The sequence below is a fragment of the Planococcus citri genome, chromosome 2, assembly GCF_950023065.1.
Source record: "Planococcus citri chromosome 2, ihPlaCitr1.1, whole genome shotgun sequence".
NCBI classification, from domain to species: Eukaryota; Metazoa; Arthropoda; class Insecta; order Hemiptera; family Pseudococcidae; genus Planococcus; species Planococcus citri.
The window spans coordinates 73,289,434-73,306,922 of NC_088678.1; the positions used below are offsets into that span (position 1 = coordinate 73,289,434).

Here is a 17,489-nt window from a genome sequence, read left to right on the forward strand (position 1 = left end):
CATACGAGTACAAGTTTTTTATCAATAGCTGGTCGCGCGTGCTGTAAGTATAATACTTAATTATCGAGGTTGTATCAGTCATCTGATTGGCGAATAGTTGTGGCTAGAGATGGGAAAAATTGATAATTTTTTGGATCGATTTTAATCGAGTACTTTCGTCATCGGATCGATTAAAGTTAGTTAAAATCGATTAAAATATACTGCACTTTTGTTCTACATATGATACATATGAATAAACTTTTAAAAGATGCCCGAAACAAAGAAAAAACACAAAAACTTGCGATTCATTACTATCATTCTAAATCCTAAAAATAATCTGTTTTTATTCAAAAATGTAATTTTTAAAGCTGAATCTGTGTTTTTTTGTTTTTTTGCTAAAAATAGGTATAATAATCGATTAGACGTGATAAAGGGAAAATCTGGATCGATTTTTAACCGATTTAGTTCATTAAATTCTCTTCTCAATAAACATGCGAGCGTTCGTGAAATCGCGGTATTATGTACCTAAGTAAGTACCTATGTTATCTATATTTGCACTTGAAATTGGTTTGATACGGTGATGGCGGCATTGCGCGTCGGGTTGGGTTTCTACGCGTATAGCTCTTGAAGTTCAGTTTTAATTTCGATTTTCTGAAAGTTGTCGTGCTGTACTTATTGACAATTCAGTGTTGTGTAATTGAAAAATTCAGTTTTTCGATCAAATTCCTGCGTGATTCTTATTCGAAGCGATACAAAATAAATAAGAGTAAAAGGTGAGTTTAAATGATACCTACTTATAAAAAGTATTTTCGGAGTATAAATCGCAAAAAACGTGAATCGGAACCGATTTTAGCCTCCTAAAAAAGTTAGCTCCAGGGGTAGAAGGTGCGGTTTTTTTTTGGTGGTTCAGGGGGTTCATCTGAACACATTCCCGAAGAAAAAATTTATGTGCCAATTTTTTTCTTTTTAATCCCGCTATTTGCTCGCTCTATTACGTAACATTTGGAAAATAATTTTTTTGACCTCAAAAATGTCGATGGGATCCGCGGTTTTTTACCAACAGATGAGTAAGAAAAATCTAGACTCTGATGTACGAAATATACGAGTATTTCTAATTTTTGAATATTTTTTTCAGTTTTTCGAAACGTCTCCGTAAATTTAGCTAGCGAAGTAGACATGTCGAGCGATAGTCTTGAGACAAAATGTGAAAGAAAAAAAATCGCTAAAAACTGCTGTAACACGAAGTTACATTTGACGGAATGCAGTTTCTCGTGGACAATCGATCGTTATTCGAGTCTCGTCCTAAGAAGAAACAAAACACTCAAATCATCGCAGTTTACAGCCGTCGGTGATAATTTAAAATGGAATTTGGAACACTATGTTTATGACGATCCTTACGAGTATGAATATTATTTCAAGTTGTTGTTCTACTTACTTACTTACTTACTTACTTACTTACTTACTTACCTACCTACCACCTAAACCATCTATGTATTAGTTTACTTTACTACCTTCCTGAATTCCATTCACTGAATTAGTAGGTATAAGTAATATTATGGTATATTAATCCAATAACTAGTTGTGAAATTAAGTGAATTAACGATCATGGTAAAACCAAAAAAATTTGTCAGTTGAATAAAGAAAACTTACGATCACAGAAAGAAATTTATGGCCAATTCTAAATATACGTATAGGTATAGGTACCTTCTTATACCCTTCTAGCATTATTCGAATCTCATAATACTCAGACTCACGTTTACTTACCTATTCTTACTTCAACTTACACATAAGATATGTACCTATTAAACTTTAAAAATTGATACATACGTAAGTATAACACAATATTAAAGAAATTTTGAATGTTTGTTCCAGTAATAATCAGTATGTTGCTTTGTTCGACTTACGAGTACATCTTGATGGCTACGAAAATGTTGAAAAGTACGGAACTATTACTGGAAGTGCTCAAATCTCTTTTATGAAGCCTGATGGTCATAAATTGGAAACCCGAAATTCTGATATTGACATTACCCCTACGAAAGGTCCACAGAGTATTTTCAGTTTCCAGATTAGTGTAGTGGAGGTGAAGGAATGGACGTTTCAAGATGAATTGACGATCTTTTGCAGCGTTAGCTACTGGAAAGAAAATGACATTGTCACTACTTCATCAGAACAGAGTCCAAATCGATTCGAAATTTCGGAATCCAGCCTCGCGCAAGATTTTGAACGATGTTACCTGGACGACTACTTCAGTGACGTGACAGTTTCGGTCAAAGGTAAAAAATACCCAGTTCATAAAATCATTCTGGCTATTCGCAGTTCGGTTTTCAACACCATGTTCAGAAACAAAATGCAAGAAAGCCGGAATAACCACATTGTAATCACAGATATCGAGCAAGAGCCCTTCGAAGAAATGTTGCACTACATTTATACGGGAAAAGTGACTAATATTGAAGAATCGGCCTTCGAATTGTTACCCGCCGCGGATAAATACGATCTGATTGAACTGAAGGCTATGTGTGAAGTAGTGTTGTGTTGGAAATTATCAACTGATAATGCTGCGAGGATTTTAATATTGGCAGATATGCATCGAGCTGATGAATTGAAAACGTTCGCTCTTCAATTTATCAAAGAAAATTATGCCAGTTGCGAAGATTTTAAGAATTCTGAAATTTGGACCGTGTTGACTACGTCTCACCTTCAACTGATGAAAGATATGCTGGCTGTTTTTTGTGAAAAATAATGGTTACTTGTAAAATTGTCGTTTTGGAGACTTTAAATTAAAATGAAGGGCAGGTAGATATCTGAAATTTGCCTCTTCCTGTTCTGTTCTATTCTGTTTTGTTTCAAACTTTTGATTTTTAAAATAAAGAAAAAAAAGATTAGGTAAGTACTTTCGAATAAAGTGAACCGCGATGAAAAAATGTAGGAAAATTTTAACCAAGTTCGGTGGAGTCCTTCAATTTGAGTTGAAAGTTACTTTTTATTTAAAATCTTTGCTGCGAAGATAACCCTGAAGAGGAGAAAGATATGAGTTCTCAAAAAATATAGACATGTTTGAAAAAATCGTGGGGTTTTTGCTCTATAACTTCTACCTAACCTGCAAAAATAACCCAGTTCCAAAAGATACCAACGTAGTATTGGAGATTCTTACAAGGGAACCTCTTAAGGTGTCACACTCAGATTTAAACGGGACCGCGATTTTTGGAAAGAGCATAGTCTAAAACCCCCAAAAACCAAATTTTCAGCTGCCCAAGTTCATTTTTCGATTTTTGGCAAATTTTTGGAAATTCAAAATTGACTGTTTTTGGCGATTCATGCTGTTTTTTTAAAGAGTACGTACTTGATCAATAAAAATGGTCAAAGTAAGTCCCAAAACTAATATTAATTACCCAAATCCAAATTTTACTATTTCCAGCCATTCTGGAGCCTCCAGCGCGATTTTTCAATTTCTCCAGAATTTTGAATTTACTCCAGAAGGCGAGAATATGCAGTTGGGCAGCTAAAAATCGAGTTGTATATTACACTCGACCTGTTTAACGAGTTTATCCACATTTGAGCCGATATTGAGAGTGACACCTCAAGAGTGGTAGTCCGGCATATAACAATAGGAGTAATTGCACCCCCCCCCCCCGCCGATCCTCCGGGACCACATCTTTCTTAACGGGGATATCCTAAGGAACATTTAATGCAAAGTTGCCAAAAAAAAAGTTGGCCTTACTTACAAAATGGCGGCCATTTTGATTGACAGGTCAGCCGAAATCGCAGATTTTGCGTTTTAACATAGGACTTGCACAAACTTTTTCAAACTTTACAAAGGTAGATCGAAAGATCATGCAAAAAATTATCACCTGTCCAAATTTCAAGTGCTAATGTGCGTTTTTCGATTTTTGGTGAATTTTTGAAAATCGAATTTTGGCCAAAAATGAGGGAAAAAATCAAAATCTTACCAAATTGACCAAGAAAGCTGAAATTTGGGATATACCCTATTTTCGACATGCCAAATCGACTGGAAACGGTTTCAACCCGTTTTGAGCAGTTCTGGAGCCTCCAGCAGATTTTTAAAACTCGAAATTCTCACAAAATTCCATCAAATTGGAGTTGTAAAGCTAAAATTCATTCTAAAAACTAATTTCAATACGCTACGAAGTACTGCAGGAGAATTTCAAGTCGTTTTGGAGGCTCCAGCGACTTTTTGAAAATTCCTGAAACCTCCATCAGATTTTTGAATCTTTTAAATTTTCACAAAATTTCATCAAATGGAGATGGAAAGCTGAAATTTACTCTACACTCCAATTTTAACACCCTCGGAAGACGACTTTAGGTGGGTTCAAATACATAATTTTAGGGCCACCGGCGACTTTTTTTGAAAATTACTGGAGCCTCTAGCAGATATTTGGAACTTTAAATTTTCACAAAATTTCATCAAATTGAGATGGAAACCTGAAATTTACACCATACTTCAATTTTAACACCGTCCGAAGACGATTTCAGGTGAGTTCAAGTCATTTTAGGGCCTCCAGCAACTTTTTTGAAAATTACTGGAGCCTCCAGTAGATTTTTTAAACTTGAAATTTCCCCAACATTAATTTATCAAATGGAGTTTGCAAGCTGAAATTTACTTCGCAGACTACATGGTGGTTTCAAATGGTTTTGAAGCTTCCAGCTACTTTTAGAAAATTTCAATTTTCCAAAAAAACGTCATACAACTTTTCAAAAAGTTGCTGGAGGCTCCAAAAAGACTTGAAATTCACCAGCAGTCAACTTCGTAGCGTATTGAAATTAGTGTGCAGAATGAATTTCGACTCTCCATCTTGGTTTGATAACATTTTGGGGAAATTTCAAGTTTCAGAAATCTACTGGAGGCTCCAGTAATTTTCAAAAAAGTCGTTGAAGGCTCTAAAATGACTTGAAATCCACCAGAAGTCGTTTTCAGAAGGTGTTAAAATTGGAGAGTAGAGTAAATGTCAGCTTTCCATCTCTATTTGATAAAATTTTGTGAATATTTGAAGTTTCAAAAATCTGTCGGAGGCTTCAGGAATTTTCAAAAAGTCGCTGGAGGCTCCAAAACAACTTGAAATTCACCTGCAGTACTTCGTAGCGTATTGAAATTAGTTTTTAGAATAAATTTTAGCCTTACAACTCCAATTTGATGGAATTTTGTGGGAATTTCAAGTTTCAAAAATCTGCTGGAGGCTCCACAGAACTGCTCAAAACGGGTTAAAGCCATTTCCAATCGATTTGTTATGTCGAAAATTGGGTATGTTGCAAATTTCAGCTTTCTTGGTCAATTTGGTAAAATTTTGATTTTTTTCCTCATTTTTGGCCTAAATTCGATTTTCAAAAATTCACCAAAAATCGAAAAACGCACTTTAGCAGTTGAAATTTGGACAGGTGATAAATTTTTGCATGATCTTTCGATATACCTTTGTAAAGTTTGAAAAAGTTTGTGCAAGTCCTATGTTAAAACGCAAAATCTGCGATTTCGGCTGACCTGTCAATCAAAATGGCCGCCATTTTGTAAGTAAGGCCAACTTTTTTTTTGGCAACTTTGCATTAAAATGTTCCTTAGGATGTCCCCTTTAAGAAAAATGTTGCCTCGGAGGATCGGCGGGGGGGGGGGGTGCAATTACTCCTATTGTCATATGCTGGACATTTAAAAAATCAAAAGTTTCCCGTTTGTGAGGAAGTTTTTGAAATTTTTGCTAATCGCTGTATTTTGTCCATAACTAACCCCCAAAATCCAAATTTTACAATTTCCCGCCATTCTGGAGCCTCCAGCGCGATTTGTCAATTTCTCCAGGATTTTGAATTTACTCCAGAAGGCGAGAATATGCAGTTGGCCAGCTAAAAATCGAGTTGTGTATTAAACTGGACCTGTTTAACGAGTTTATCCACATTTGAGCCGATTTTGAGAGTGACACCTCAAGAGTGGTTTTTTGAGGTGTCACTCATCTCGCTCCAAAACGACTGGAAATGGTAGAATTTGCGCTCCGGGGGTTAGTCGTTGAAGAAATGCAGTGATTCGCACAAAATTCAAGAATTTCCTCACAAACGGGTATCTTTTGATTTTTTGGATTTTTTAATTTTGAAAAAAGCTGGTCAAAAAGCCACTTTTGAGGTGTCGCTCTCAAAATCGGCTCAAATGTGGATAAACTCGTTAAACAGGCTGAGTGTAATATACAACTCGATTTCTAGCTGTCCAACTTCCTATTTACGCCTTCTGGAGCAAATTCAAAATCCTGGAGAAATTGAAAATTGCGCTGGAGGCTCCAGAATGGCTGGAAATGGTAAAATTTGGATTTGGGTAATTAATATTAGTTTTGGGACTTATAGTTTGGCCATTTTTACTGATTAAGTTCGTACTTTAAAAAAAAAGCACGAATCGCCAAAAACAGTCAATTTTGAATTTTCAAAAATTCGCCAAAAATCGAAAAATGAACTTGGGCAGCTGAAAATTTGGTTTTGGAGGTTTTAGACTATGCTCTTTCCAAAAATCGCGGTCCCGTTCAAATTGGAGTGTGACACACCTCAAGAGGTTCCCTGTCAGTGTGAAAGTCAACATGTGGACTTATGAGTAATCAATTCACCAGACCAAGTTAGGCTTTCATTTTTATTCTGTAAGTGGAAGTATTTATCTTATCAGTTATCACATGTTTATAATGTACATATAAAAGGTATTTTTAGTTTTACGCTGTATCTTATTCGTTTTGTACCTACTAATTATCTAGGTACGTAGAAATTAAATACGTATGTATGTACTTTCGTTTGGTGTATTCTTTATTTTATCTGCTTTCATTAATTTTCGAATGACTGGGCTTTAAAAAAATAATAATAAATAGGGTTATCATCGTCATACTAATACTTTATCTTCACGCTAATTTTGTTGTGATATCAAAATTTGTAGATTAGTAAACCTCGAGAATTCTTGATTGATTACTCATCGACTCAGAATTCAGATTGTGATCTGTGGGCTGTGTTCATTCATCGTAACTAGTGAATTTTAATTTCGTGAGAGTTGTGTTGATTCGACGATCGTTTAGTTTAATGTGTTTTTAACGCATTATTTGATCAAAATAATTCTTGTTTGAAAAAAATAAAACGTAAATTTTTGGAGAATTTCAATGTCGTTAAATTCTTGGAGAATTCCAATGCCGTTCAAGGTAGGTCTGGGTACCTACCTATAAATGTGTGAAACCTTTGACGGTTTTCATTTTTGGTTCTACTGTAGCTTGTAGGTACATTGTACAATGAAAGGAATAATACCTAGATAACATCATTTTACAGTTCTTCGGGTTTCGACATGGCAAAGGAAAGATTGGAAAGAGTCACTGCGATACTGAAATCGAATCGAAAAATAAGTGCACTTTTTCGTGGACAATCGAGCAATATTCGCGTCTCATTGAGCGAGGCGAACAAGAATTTAAATCTTCTACATTCTCGGTTGTTGGAGATCGCTTAAAATGGCGTTTAGGCCATAAATACTGTCGGTCTTGGTATGATTATATTGCATTTTTTTATTTTTCTACTTTTTAAAATTTTATTTACTGCTTAATTAATGACAGCGTAGGTATAGTTAAGGCTGAAATTGTATGTATTTGTGGAAACTTAGATGATGATGCAATTTTTAAACGGATTTCTGACATTCGTGGTTTTTTAATATAGTACTTACTTATCTCTTCGATCTTCACGCAGGTATTTCAGTACCATTGATAATCGATTCAATTTTAATTTCAGTTCCGAGTGTAGCGAATGTGTTTCATACTGCTTATACCCCGAATTCAAAACCGATTTCAAAAAGTACGGCCACGTATCGGGAAATGTAGAAATATCTGTGATGACTCACGACCGAGGGGAAGTAATAATTTCGAGAAAGATTCCTTTAAGTCTTGATTATGCTGCGGGGCGAACAACTTGCGCATTAATTTCCGTATCTGTCGATGAAATGAAGACGTACACGTTTCTGGACAAATTGACTATTATTTGCAAACTGACGTATGTAAAAAATAACGATATGGTTAACATTTCTCTTCACCCATCGTCAGAATCTCGTTTGTTAATCGACCTCGAACAATTGTTCAACGATGACCGCTTCAAAGACGTGACGTTTTCAGTTAAAGGTAAAAAGTACACCGGTCATAAAACAATTCTATCTGCTCGTAGTTCGGTTTTTAATACCATGCTGAGAAGCGAAATGCGAGAAAGCAAGGAAAATGAAATTGTAATCACGGATATAGAACCGAGAATTTTTGATAAAATGTTGCAATACATTTATACAGGCAAGGTGAAGAATTTGCCAGAATCGGTCTACGAATTATTACCAGTCGCCGATAAATACGACCTAGAAGAGCTAAAAGTCATGTGTGAAGATGTTTTGCTCAAAAAATTATCTGCAGACAACGCGGCCGCGATTTTAAAATTGGCGGATATGCATAATGCCGAAATGTTGAAGGCGCGTACTCTTCGATTCATGAAGTCGAATAAAAATACCGAAGTTGGGAATAATTTTCGTGGTTCAGATGCTCTGAATTTTTTGGGACATGTGGTGGGATTTTTTTGTGAGATAATAGCTTTTGGTATGTCACATTGATATTGCTATGGTATTTCATTAATTTTTGAAGCTTTTTAGACCAATTTTACGTTTTTTGTTCTCATTTTTGAAAATGGTTGCAATAAATTTCGTATAATGCTATGTTTGCAAGTTTTACTATAGGTACGATTAAGTCACATAATTTTTTTGCACTTTTTCGTAATTTTTTAGAATTGGTAAATTTTACATGCTATTTTTTGAGAATTTGTTACGTTTTTATGGTATTTTGAGCAATTTTCGATTACTGTAGGTACCTACTACCTACCTACCAACCTGCTTTTAAAAAAATTAAAAATATCTACTCATTGTAAAATAGGTATTAATTTTTTCTGAATCCTAAAAAAGGAGGAAATTCTAATTTCTTCAATAAGACTTATTATAGTTGAAAATTTAATCCTGTTGCAATTTCGACGTTAAGAATCGATCGAGCAGGCGAATCGCAAATTCAAAATGAAAAGTGTATTTTTTCAGCGTTTCGATCACTCTGGGGCCTCCACCTCCAGCGTGAATTCTCAGTTTTCTAAAACACGTAGAAATTGATTTGGGCAGCTAAAAATCAAGTTGTGACTTATTCTTGACCTATTCAATAAGTTATTACCACATTTAGCTTAATATAGCCGGACACCGAGAGTATGTTTTCAAGACTAGAAGATTACATGTATTTTTTGTTATACCTAACGAATGGAGATTCATTGTCAAGAGCTGCTTTTGATATATCCGACTGTATATTTGCTCGAATAAAAATAAGCCCTTTGAAAACCAAAGATTTGAAATCTCTGTGATGAAAATTGTACTTCAAGATGATATATACTAAAACGAATCGAGAAAAAAAGCGGCAGATTTTGACCAAATTCAGCTGAGACCTTCATTTTGAATTGAAAACTATCCATGAAATATTTCAGCTCCGAATGTGCTCCTGAAGGAGAGATTAGAACCCTCAAAAACGAAAGATGGTACATTTTCGAAAAAATCGTGGTTTTTGCGCTCTAACTCCTACTCAACCTGTAAAATTAACTCATTGTCTGCAGTTCCAAAAAATAGTATTTGAGATTCTGAGTCGACCTTGGCCATTGCTATCGAAATCCAAAACCACTGGATGTTTTTACATGAGCGGTTGAAAATTCGCAAATCGCTTATTTTCGGATAAATTCGTGTTTTGAAAATTTTTTCTTAGCAAATATTTCGCATTAATTATGCCAAAATATAGAAAGGTAACATTCTTGCAACTGGGGAAATATTTTAGAACTCGGTAGTGCCAATTTTTCAATCATTTTTGCCATTTTCAAAAAAAAAATAAACAAAAAATTTCATAAGTTTTTGGCTATTTTTTCGATTTTTTGAAATTGGCAAAACCCTTTTAGCTGCTCGTGTAGTTCGATTTTTAATACCATGCTGGGAATATCTTGAGGTGTCCACCTCCGATTTGAACGGGACCGCGATTTTTGGAAAGAGCATGTCCTAAAACCCCCAAATCCAAATTTTCAGCTGCCCAAGTTCATTTTTCAATTTTTGGCGAATTTTTGAAAATCCAAAATTGACTATTTTGGTGATTTATGCTTTTTTTTAAAAGTACGTACTTGATCAGTAAAAATGTTCAAAATAACTCCTAAAACTGGTATATTAACCCCCCAAATCCAAATTTCGCCATTTCCAGCCATTCTGGAGCCTCCAGCGCTATTTTTCAATTTCTCCAGAATTTTCAATTTGCTCCAGAAGGTGTGAATATGAAGTTGGGCAGCTAAAAATCGAGTTGTGTGTTATACTCGAACTGTTTAACGAATTTATTCACATTTGAGCCGATTTCTGGAGGGGACAACTCAAGAGTGGGTTTTTGACCAGCTTTTTTCATAATAAAAATATCCAAAAATTAAAGGGAGGCCCAAGAAAGGCTGGAAATGGCAAAATTCGCTCTCGTGTGGTTAATTAATGATAAAACACAGCGATTCGCGCAAATTTCAAAAATTTTCTCACAAACAAGGAATTTTTGGTTTTTGGATATTTTTATTTTGAAAAAACCTGTTCAAAAACCCACTCTTGAGGTGTCCCCTCCAGAATCGGCTCAAATGTGAATAAATTCGTTAAACAGTTCGAGTATAACACACAACTCGATTTTTAGCTGCCCAACTTCATATTCACGCCTTCTGGAGCAAATTGAAAATTCTGGAGAAATTGAAAAATCGCACTGGAGGCTCCAGAATGGCTGGAAATGGCGGAACTCGGCCTCAGGGGGTTTGTTGTGTTCGAAATACAGCGATTCGCGCAAATTTCAAAAATTTTCACGCAAAGGGTAAAATGTTGATTTTTTTGAATTTCTTAGAATTATGAAAAAAGCTGGTCAAAAAACCACTCTTGAGGTGTCCCTCCCAAAGTCTACTCAAATGTGGATAAACTCGTTAAACAGTTCAAGTATAACACACAACTCGATTTTTAGCTGCCCAGTTTCATATTCACGCCTTCTGGAGCAAATTGAAAATTCTGGAGAAATTGAAAAATAGCGCTGGAGGCTCCAGAATGGCTGGAAATGGCGAAATTTGGATTGGGGGGGGGGGTTAATATCAGTTTTAGGAGTTATTTTGAACATTTTTACTGATCAAGTACGTACTTTTTAAAAAAAAGCATAAATCACCAAAATAGTCAATTTTGGATTTTCAAAAATTCGCCAAAAATTGAAAAATGAACTTGGGCAGCTGAAATTTTGGATTTGGGAGTTTTAGAACATGCTCTTTCCAAAAATCGCGGTCCCGTTCAAATCGGAGGCGGACACCTCAAGAGGCTTCCTTGTAAGTCCTGTTTTCGGCTAAAATTGTCGAAGTCTCACTTTCTTCCGAAAACAGCAAAAAGTCTCGGCTTTCGTCGAAATTGCCAAAAAGTGTTGTTTCTTGCCAAAAATTGCTAAAAATTGACGCTTAAGTATTCTTTGCAAAAAATTTAAACTTTTTTTTTTTCAAAAAATGTTCAAAAATCTTGCTTTGTTGGCGAAAATTGCGAAAAAGTCTTGATTTTTTGCCAAAATTGCCAACGTCTTACTTCTTGTCAACATTTTTCAAAACAAGCCATTTTCTCTTTCTTACCAAAAAGTTGCAAAAAAGGCTCACTTTTTCGACAAAAATTGCAAAATAATATCACCTTTTGCCAGTTCTAATTTCCAAAATGACTAGTTTTTCGCCAAAATTTACCAACATCCTTGCTGTTTACTAAATTACTAGAAAGAGCTTGCTTTTTTACCTAAAAATGCAAAAAATTAGCAACAAGACTCACTTTGTTTCCAAAAAGTGCTTTTATTAGTCAATATTTGCGTGTTATTCTACATTGTTAAATAGATAGATAGATAGATACATAGATAGATAGATAGATTTATTGATTGTTTTTCGCGGACCAGCGTGAAGTCGCTATAACTCGCAAACAAACAATATTACATACTTAAATCATATCAATTATGTCTTGAGCTAATTTAGGCCGTAGACGCCGATTTGGAGTAGGTGCTGTTAAATGAGTTATTTCTTCAATTTCTCGCATTTGATCAAGGCATTTCATGCTTAATAGCTGGATATGTTCTTTTATTGAGGGTAATTCGAGTTCTTTTCGTAGCTGGATGTTGCGTACAAACCACGGGCTCTTGGTAATAATTCGCATTATTTTGTTTTGAAAGATTTCCATCTTCTTGATATTGGTGTTTGATGTACTTAGCCATGTTATACATCCATAAGTTAAGATTGGTCTAAGTAAGCTGGTGTATATAATTTTTCCACAGCTGACATTAAGCTTTGATTTCTTGTTTAGGAGAGGATAGAGTAATCGAAGTCTTTGGTAAACCAATTGCAATTTCTTCTCGATGTGTGCAGTGAAATGAAGCTTTGAATCGAGCCATACACCAAGATATCTAACAGCATCTGATTTCCATTGAATTTCGGAGTTGTTGACTGAGATGCAGTTTTGTGGCTGTCCTCTTCTTAATGTAAAGATTTTTGATTCGCATTTGGAAGGGTTAAGTTTCAGTTTCCATCGATTGTACCAGTAGCAGACTCCATTTATAGATGACTGTAATTTAGTGATAGCTTCTTCTAAGGAGTCATCCTGTGTTAAGAGGCAAACATCGTCAGCAAACATGAGTGCTTCACAGTCGATGTCGATGGGTTTCAGATCGTGACAGTATATATTGTATAGAAGCGGGCTTAGTACTGCTCCTTGTGGTACTCCAATGGATACTCTTTTTTCGTTTGATATTTCTGTTCCAATTTTGACAACAAATTTTCGATCTTGCAAGAATGAGCGAATCATTTTAGTAATATATAGTGGAATGTTGAGGTTGGATAGTTTGTAAAGAAGGCCGAGATGCCAAATGGAATCGAATGCTTTTTCTACATCAAGGAAGGCAGCTGCTGTATACTTTTTCTTTTCGAAGCCATCATTGATAATTCTGCATGCTCTGTGAAGAAGGTACGTTGCACTATATTTTGCTTTAAATCCGAACTGGTCCATTTGAATGATTTTTTTTCGTTCAATTATCGTATCAAGTCTTCTTTTGATAATTTTTTCAAGAATTTTAGATAATGAGCTGAGTAGGCTGATTGGTCTATAGGATGCAGGTTCATTTTTAGGTTTGCCAGGTTTGGGTAATACAATCATAACAGCTTTCTTCCAGCAGTTTGGGAAGTATGCCAGTTGCAAACACGCATTGTAAATCTTGCACAATTGGGCTGTAAAGGCACTTGGCATGTTCTTCAGCATTAGATTGGTTATACCGTCAATTCCTGGTGATTTTTTGTTCTTCAGCTTCTTGATGATATGGTTGATTTCATTCAAGTTGGTAAACTTCACATGTTCAACTGCGCAGTTGTCAATGAAGTGCAGATTATTAGTAACCAGTTGGTTTTCTGAAGCAGATATAGTGACTTCTCTGCCAAATGTCTTTTCGAAGTAATCAGCAAATACTGTGCTTTTATCTTTGTCTGTTCTTGCTGTTGAAGAACCATTGTCAAGTGGAGGAATCAAAGTGTTTGGTTTTGTGATGCGTTTGGTAGCTTTCCAAAGATCGTTGCTGTTATGGCTCAAATTAGCCAGGTATTTTTGGTAGGTATCATAACGAAATGTTTCCAATTCGTTCTTAATTTTGCGTATAAGGTGATTCAACTGCACTTTAATTGCTGGATTTTTCAGTCGCTGCCATTGTCTTCTAATTTGATTTTTGCGTTGAATTAGCGAAGTAATGTGTTGAGGCAAAGGCCAATGGTAAGCATTGTAGTTGCTGGTGATTTCTCTCGAAGAATTTTGGTGGATGTTGATGATTTTTTCTGTGAAGTCAGATATTGCAGAATCAATGGAGTGGGTGTTAGCATGGACCTCGACAAAATTTGTTGATAGGTACTGCGCAGAGATCTTTAAATTTCCTCCAATTGGTATTTGAGTATTTGATGTGAGGTGTATAGGTTACTGGAAATGAGCAGTCTATGATCACTGGAAGATGGTCTGAACTAAGTTCAACAACTGGTGTCTGGGTTAAGGATATTCCAAGATTTTTGTGAATCACTATATCCAGAATGTCAGAGATAAAGTCAGCTTGTGTGGATATTCGTGTTGGTGAGTTCGGTCCTTCTATTTGGAAACCCAAATGGCAGCTTGCATTTAGTAACTTTCGTCCATTTGTGTTCGTTTTCTGACAGTTCCAAATCTTGTTCTTGCTATTGAAGTCACCACATATTAATATTGGTTGATCACTGATTATTAGGCGAAGATCTGTCACGGGGACTTAAGCAATTACACTGTTACACCTTTAAAGCACATAGTACACATACGTTGTAATCGCAGGCACCAGGCTAGGAAGCAAGGTGGCAGCTGTAGCATTCCAGGGGTAGTTCCAGGGAGTTCCGTTCTAGTGGTAGTTCCTAAGGTATCATGGAGCAAGGTCGGGTGTAAGAGAGAGAGAGAGAGATATCCGCTAACACCCCCTCCCAACCGACCAGGCAAAATGATAACAAGAACAGAACTTTCACTTTTTAGAGACCACGCAACACAGAGATAAAAATCTCTTCTTGCTACTCTAGCTCTGTTTATGAAGTTACCTTTGAAAGACAAACGACTCAGAGACTAGTCTCTTCTTCGTAGCAGTAAATCAAGTATCACAGAGACAAAAAAAAATCTCTTCTATACTTAATTGCAAGTAAACTTTGAACTTTTGTACAACATTTATTTTATTCACGTAAGTAAGTAATCTCAGGGAATATAAAACTCTTATCATAAACGTAAGTACACAAATACGTTCGCGAATGGAATACATACTATAATACAAGGGAGACCGGTCTTACATCTATCTTTTGAATGCGTTTTGGTTCACGAATTACAAGAACCGCAGCAGTTTATCTCTACAAGAACGGAAAGGTTCTTGTAGTAGAGCTTTTGTCAAGATATCAGCTAGTTGGTTCACTGAGCTGACTTGCTCAACTTTCATTAAGTTTTGGTTGATATATTCACGTATTTTTAAGTAGCGAATTTCAACATGTTTGAGTCTACCTTTACCAACACTGTTGTATGCCTGTTGTAAAGCAGCAAAATTATCTTCGTAAACAGTGACTGGGAATACATTTAGATCGAGGGTTTCTTTTGTTAAATGTCCTATAAATAGGATATCGAGTGTTGCTTCGTTTAAAGCAATAAACTCCGCTTCGCAGGTATGCTGGGCAATACATTTTTGGAGTCTTGAGCTCCAAGCGATGGGTGTACCACATAAACGAACTATAAAACCAGTGGTAGATTTTCGAGTAGAAATATCACCAGCGTGGTCGGCATCTACAAATGCATCAATTAAACCTGCTGGATTTAATGATGAAAAAGTTTCATTTACTTGCTTCGGACAAGATATTCCCATACCTGGTGTTTCTTTTAGGTAATGAAGAATTCTCTGTGCCAAAGTCCAGTGTAATGGCATTGGATTTGTTTGAAAGCGAGCTAAATAGTTCACTGCAAAATTTACATCTAGGCGAGTATAATTTGTAAGGTACATAAGAGCTCCTAAAAGTTGTCTGTAGGGAAACGTTTTACCATTTAATTCTATCACTTTTACGTCATTATGAGCAGAAATTGGCGGCATAGGAATACAAGACCATTTTAATTCATGCAAACTAGACTGATAGAATTTTTCAATTATCGAGTTAGTATAAGAAGTTTGATGCAAAAAGAGAAAATTTTCGCGTTTTTCTACTTCAATACCTACGAACATTTTTGGAAAACCTAAATTTTTCGTTTCAAAACGTTTTGATAAAATATCAATAAATTCATCGATTGCTTGAGAATTATTTCCAGTTACGAGAAAATCATCAATGTAAATAATTAACATAATAAAATGTTTTCCGATCATTTTTGTATAAATACAGGGTTCACGAGGGTTACAAATAAAACCACAAGAAATTAAAAAATCATGAAGTGTTCGATTAAAACATTTAGGCGCAATAGCGAGCCCATAAAGGGCTTTATTAAGTTTACAAACCAATTTTTTACGATCAACATTTAGTCCTAAAGGGATAGACACATATTTTACTCTGTCAATTTTTCCATTTAAAAACGCATTTACTAGATCGAGTTGAACTACTTTCCAACCAAACAGTGATACTATAGAGAAAAACCATCGAATTGTTGTAGTGGAAGGTGTAGGGGAGGCAGTATCTTGTTTCAGATACTTTTCTTTATCTCTACAACCAACTACTACGAGTCTAGCTTTATACACTCCGTTTTTCTTTACAGTGAATACCCATTTTAAAGGTAGAATTTGTTTATTATTGGGTCTTGGTACAATATCCCAGACCTCATATTTACTCATAGCATCTAGTTCTTTTTGAATAGCTGGGTTCCAATTTTTAGCATCAGATCCATTAACTGCTTGATTATAAGTCAGATTTTGGATCTGATGAGCTGTAAACATTCTCTTATCATACTGGCCAAAGTGATCATATAAAATTTTTAATGAGTTGACACAAATTTTATCGTCATCTTCATCCCAGTTGTAATCAATGGTGGTGACCTCTTCTTGTGCTTCATCTGTATCACTATCAGTTTCAAGTGTTTCGAGTGAAGTAGTAGAGGTCGCATCAGTCGCTTGGGTATCATCTACGTTTTCGTTTACATCTACATTTGCGTCTACATTTGATGGAATGTTGAGAGGCGAAGGTGTAGAACTTCCCCCTCCATTCCCGGCATCATCTAAGTTATTAAAAAGTTGCAATACTTTACCTGACATTTGATCATTTACTGGAAAATCATCTTTGAAAAGAAAATTTTCCTGAACAGCTATACTACAGACATTTTCAGTTTTATGAGTTTGAGGATCAAAAATTATATAACCTGTGTTTGTGTAACCAACTAGGTAAGTAGAGTTTGATTTTTCATCAAACTTTTTACCCTTTGCCAAAGTTTCATCTAAATTTTCAACTCTGGAGCCAAAAATTTTGAGTTCTTTCAAGTCAGGTCGTTTATTATATACTTTTTCAAAAGGAGTGATGAAATTAAGTCCAGCATGAGGAGTCCTATTATAGAGCCAGCAAGCAGCATCTACAGCTAGGCCCCAGAAATTTGCCGGCATGCCAGCCTCGCAAAGTAAAGCTCTAGCACGTTCACATAAAGTTCGGTGTGACCTTTCAACTAGACCATTATGTTCGTGACAGTATGGTTCTGAGAAGTCTAGCCTAACATCAAATTTATCAAGCACTTCGCGAGTGGCTTTGCAGTCAAATTCCTTACCATTATCACAACGTAATAAATTGAATTGTCCAGGATTCGGATATAATGCTCGGAGTTCACGATAAGCTTCATGTAAGAAATTAGGAGTTTCACTTTTAGATTTCATAATGAAGATTTGTAAAAAACGTGAGTAGTCATCAATTACAGATAAAATATACCTATTCTTTTTGACGAATGTAGGTGGTGAGATTTCACC

The 17,489-nt window shown here is 35.6% G+C and overlaps 1 protein-coding gene across 2 annotated transcripts; it reads left to right on the plus strand.

The window, feature by feature from the left end:
• Nucleotides 1-556: 556 nt before the first annotated feature.
• Nucleotides 557-8,670, plus strand: LOC135837672 (speckle-type POZ protein-like). Of its 2 annotated transcripts, XM_065353027.1 has the most exons (5): nucleotides 557-752; nucleotides 1,115-1,379; nucleotides 1,852-7,139; nucleotides 7,264-7,472; nucleotides 7,714-8,670. In XM_065353027.1, exons 2-3 carry the CDS (start codon nucleotides 1,156-1,158, stop codon nucleotides 2,717-2,719), a joined length of 1,092 nt encoding a protein of 363 aa, XP_065209099.1. In that variant the 5' UTR covers nucleotides 557-752; nucleotides 1,115-1,155; the 3' UTR covers nucleotides 2,720-7,139; nucleotides 7,264-7,472; nucleotides 7,714-8,670. The 2 variants fall into 2 exon arrangements, with proteins under 2 accessions (XP_065209099.1, XP_065209098.1); XM_065353026.1 differs by lacking the exons at nucleotides 557-752; nucleotides 1,115-1,379 and having other exon boundaries at nucleotides 6,837-7,139.
• Nucleotides 8,671-17,489: the final 8,819 nt, after the last annotated feature.

Excerpts from the sequence above, each read along its gene's own strand:
- LOC135837672 (XM_065353026.1), top strand. The coding sequence starts at position 7,101 with ATGTCGTTAAATTCTTGGAGAATTCCAATGCCGTTCAAG. Across the intron at positions 7,140-7,263 it reads GAATTCCAATGCCGTTCAAG|TTCTTCGGGTTTCGACATGG; the intron begins GTAGGTCTGGGT and ends ATCATTTTACAG. Across the intron at positions 7,473-7,713 it reads CATAAATACTGTCGGTCTTG|TTCCGAGTGTAGCGAATGTG; the intron begins GTATGATTATAT and ends TTTTAATTTCAG.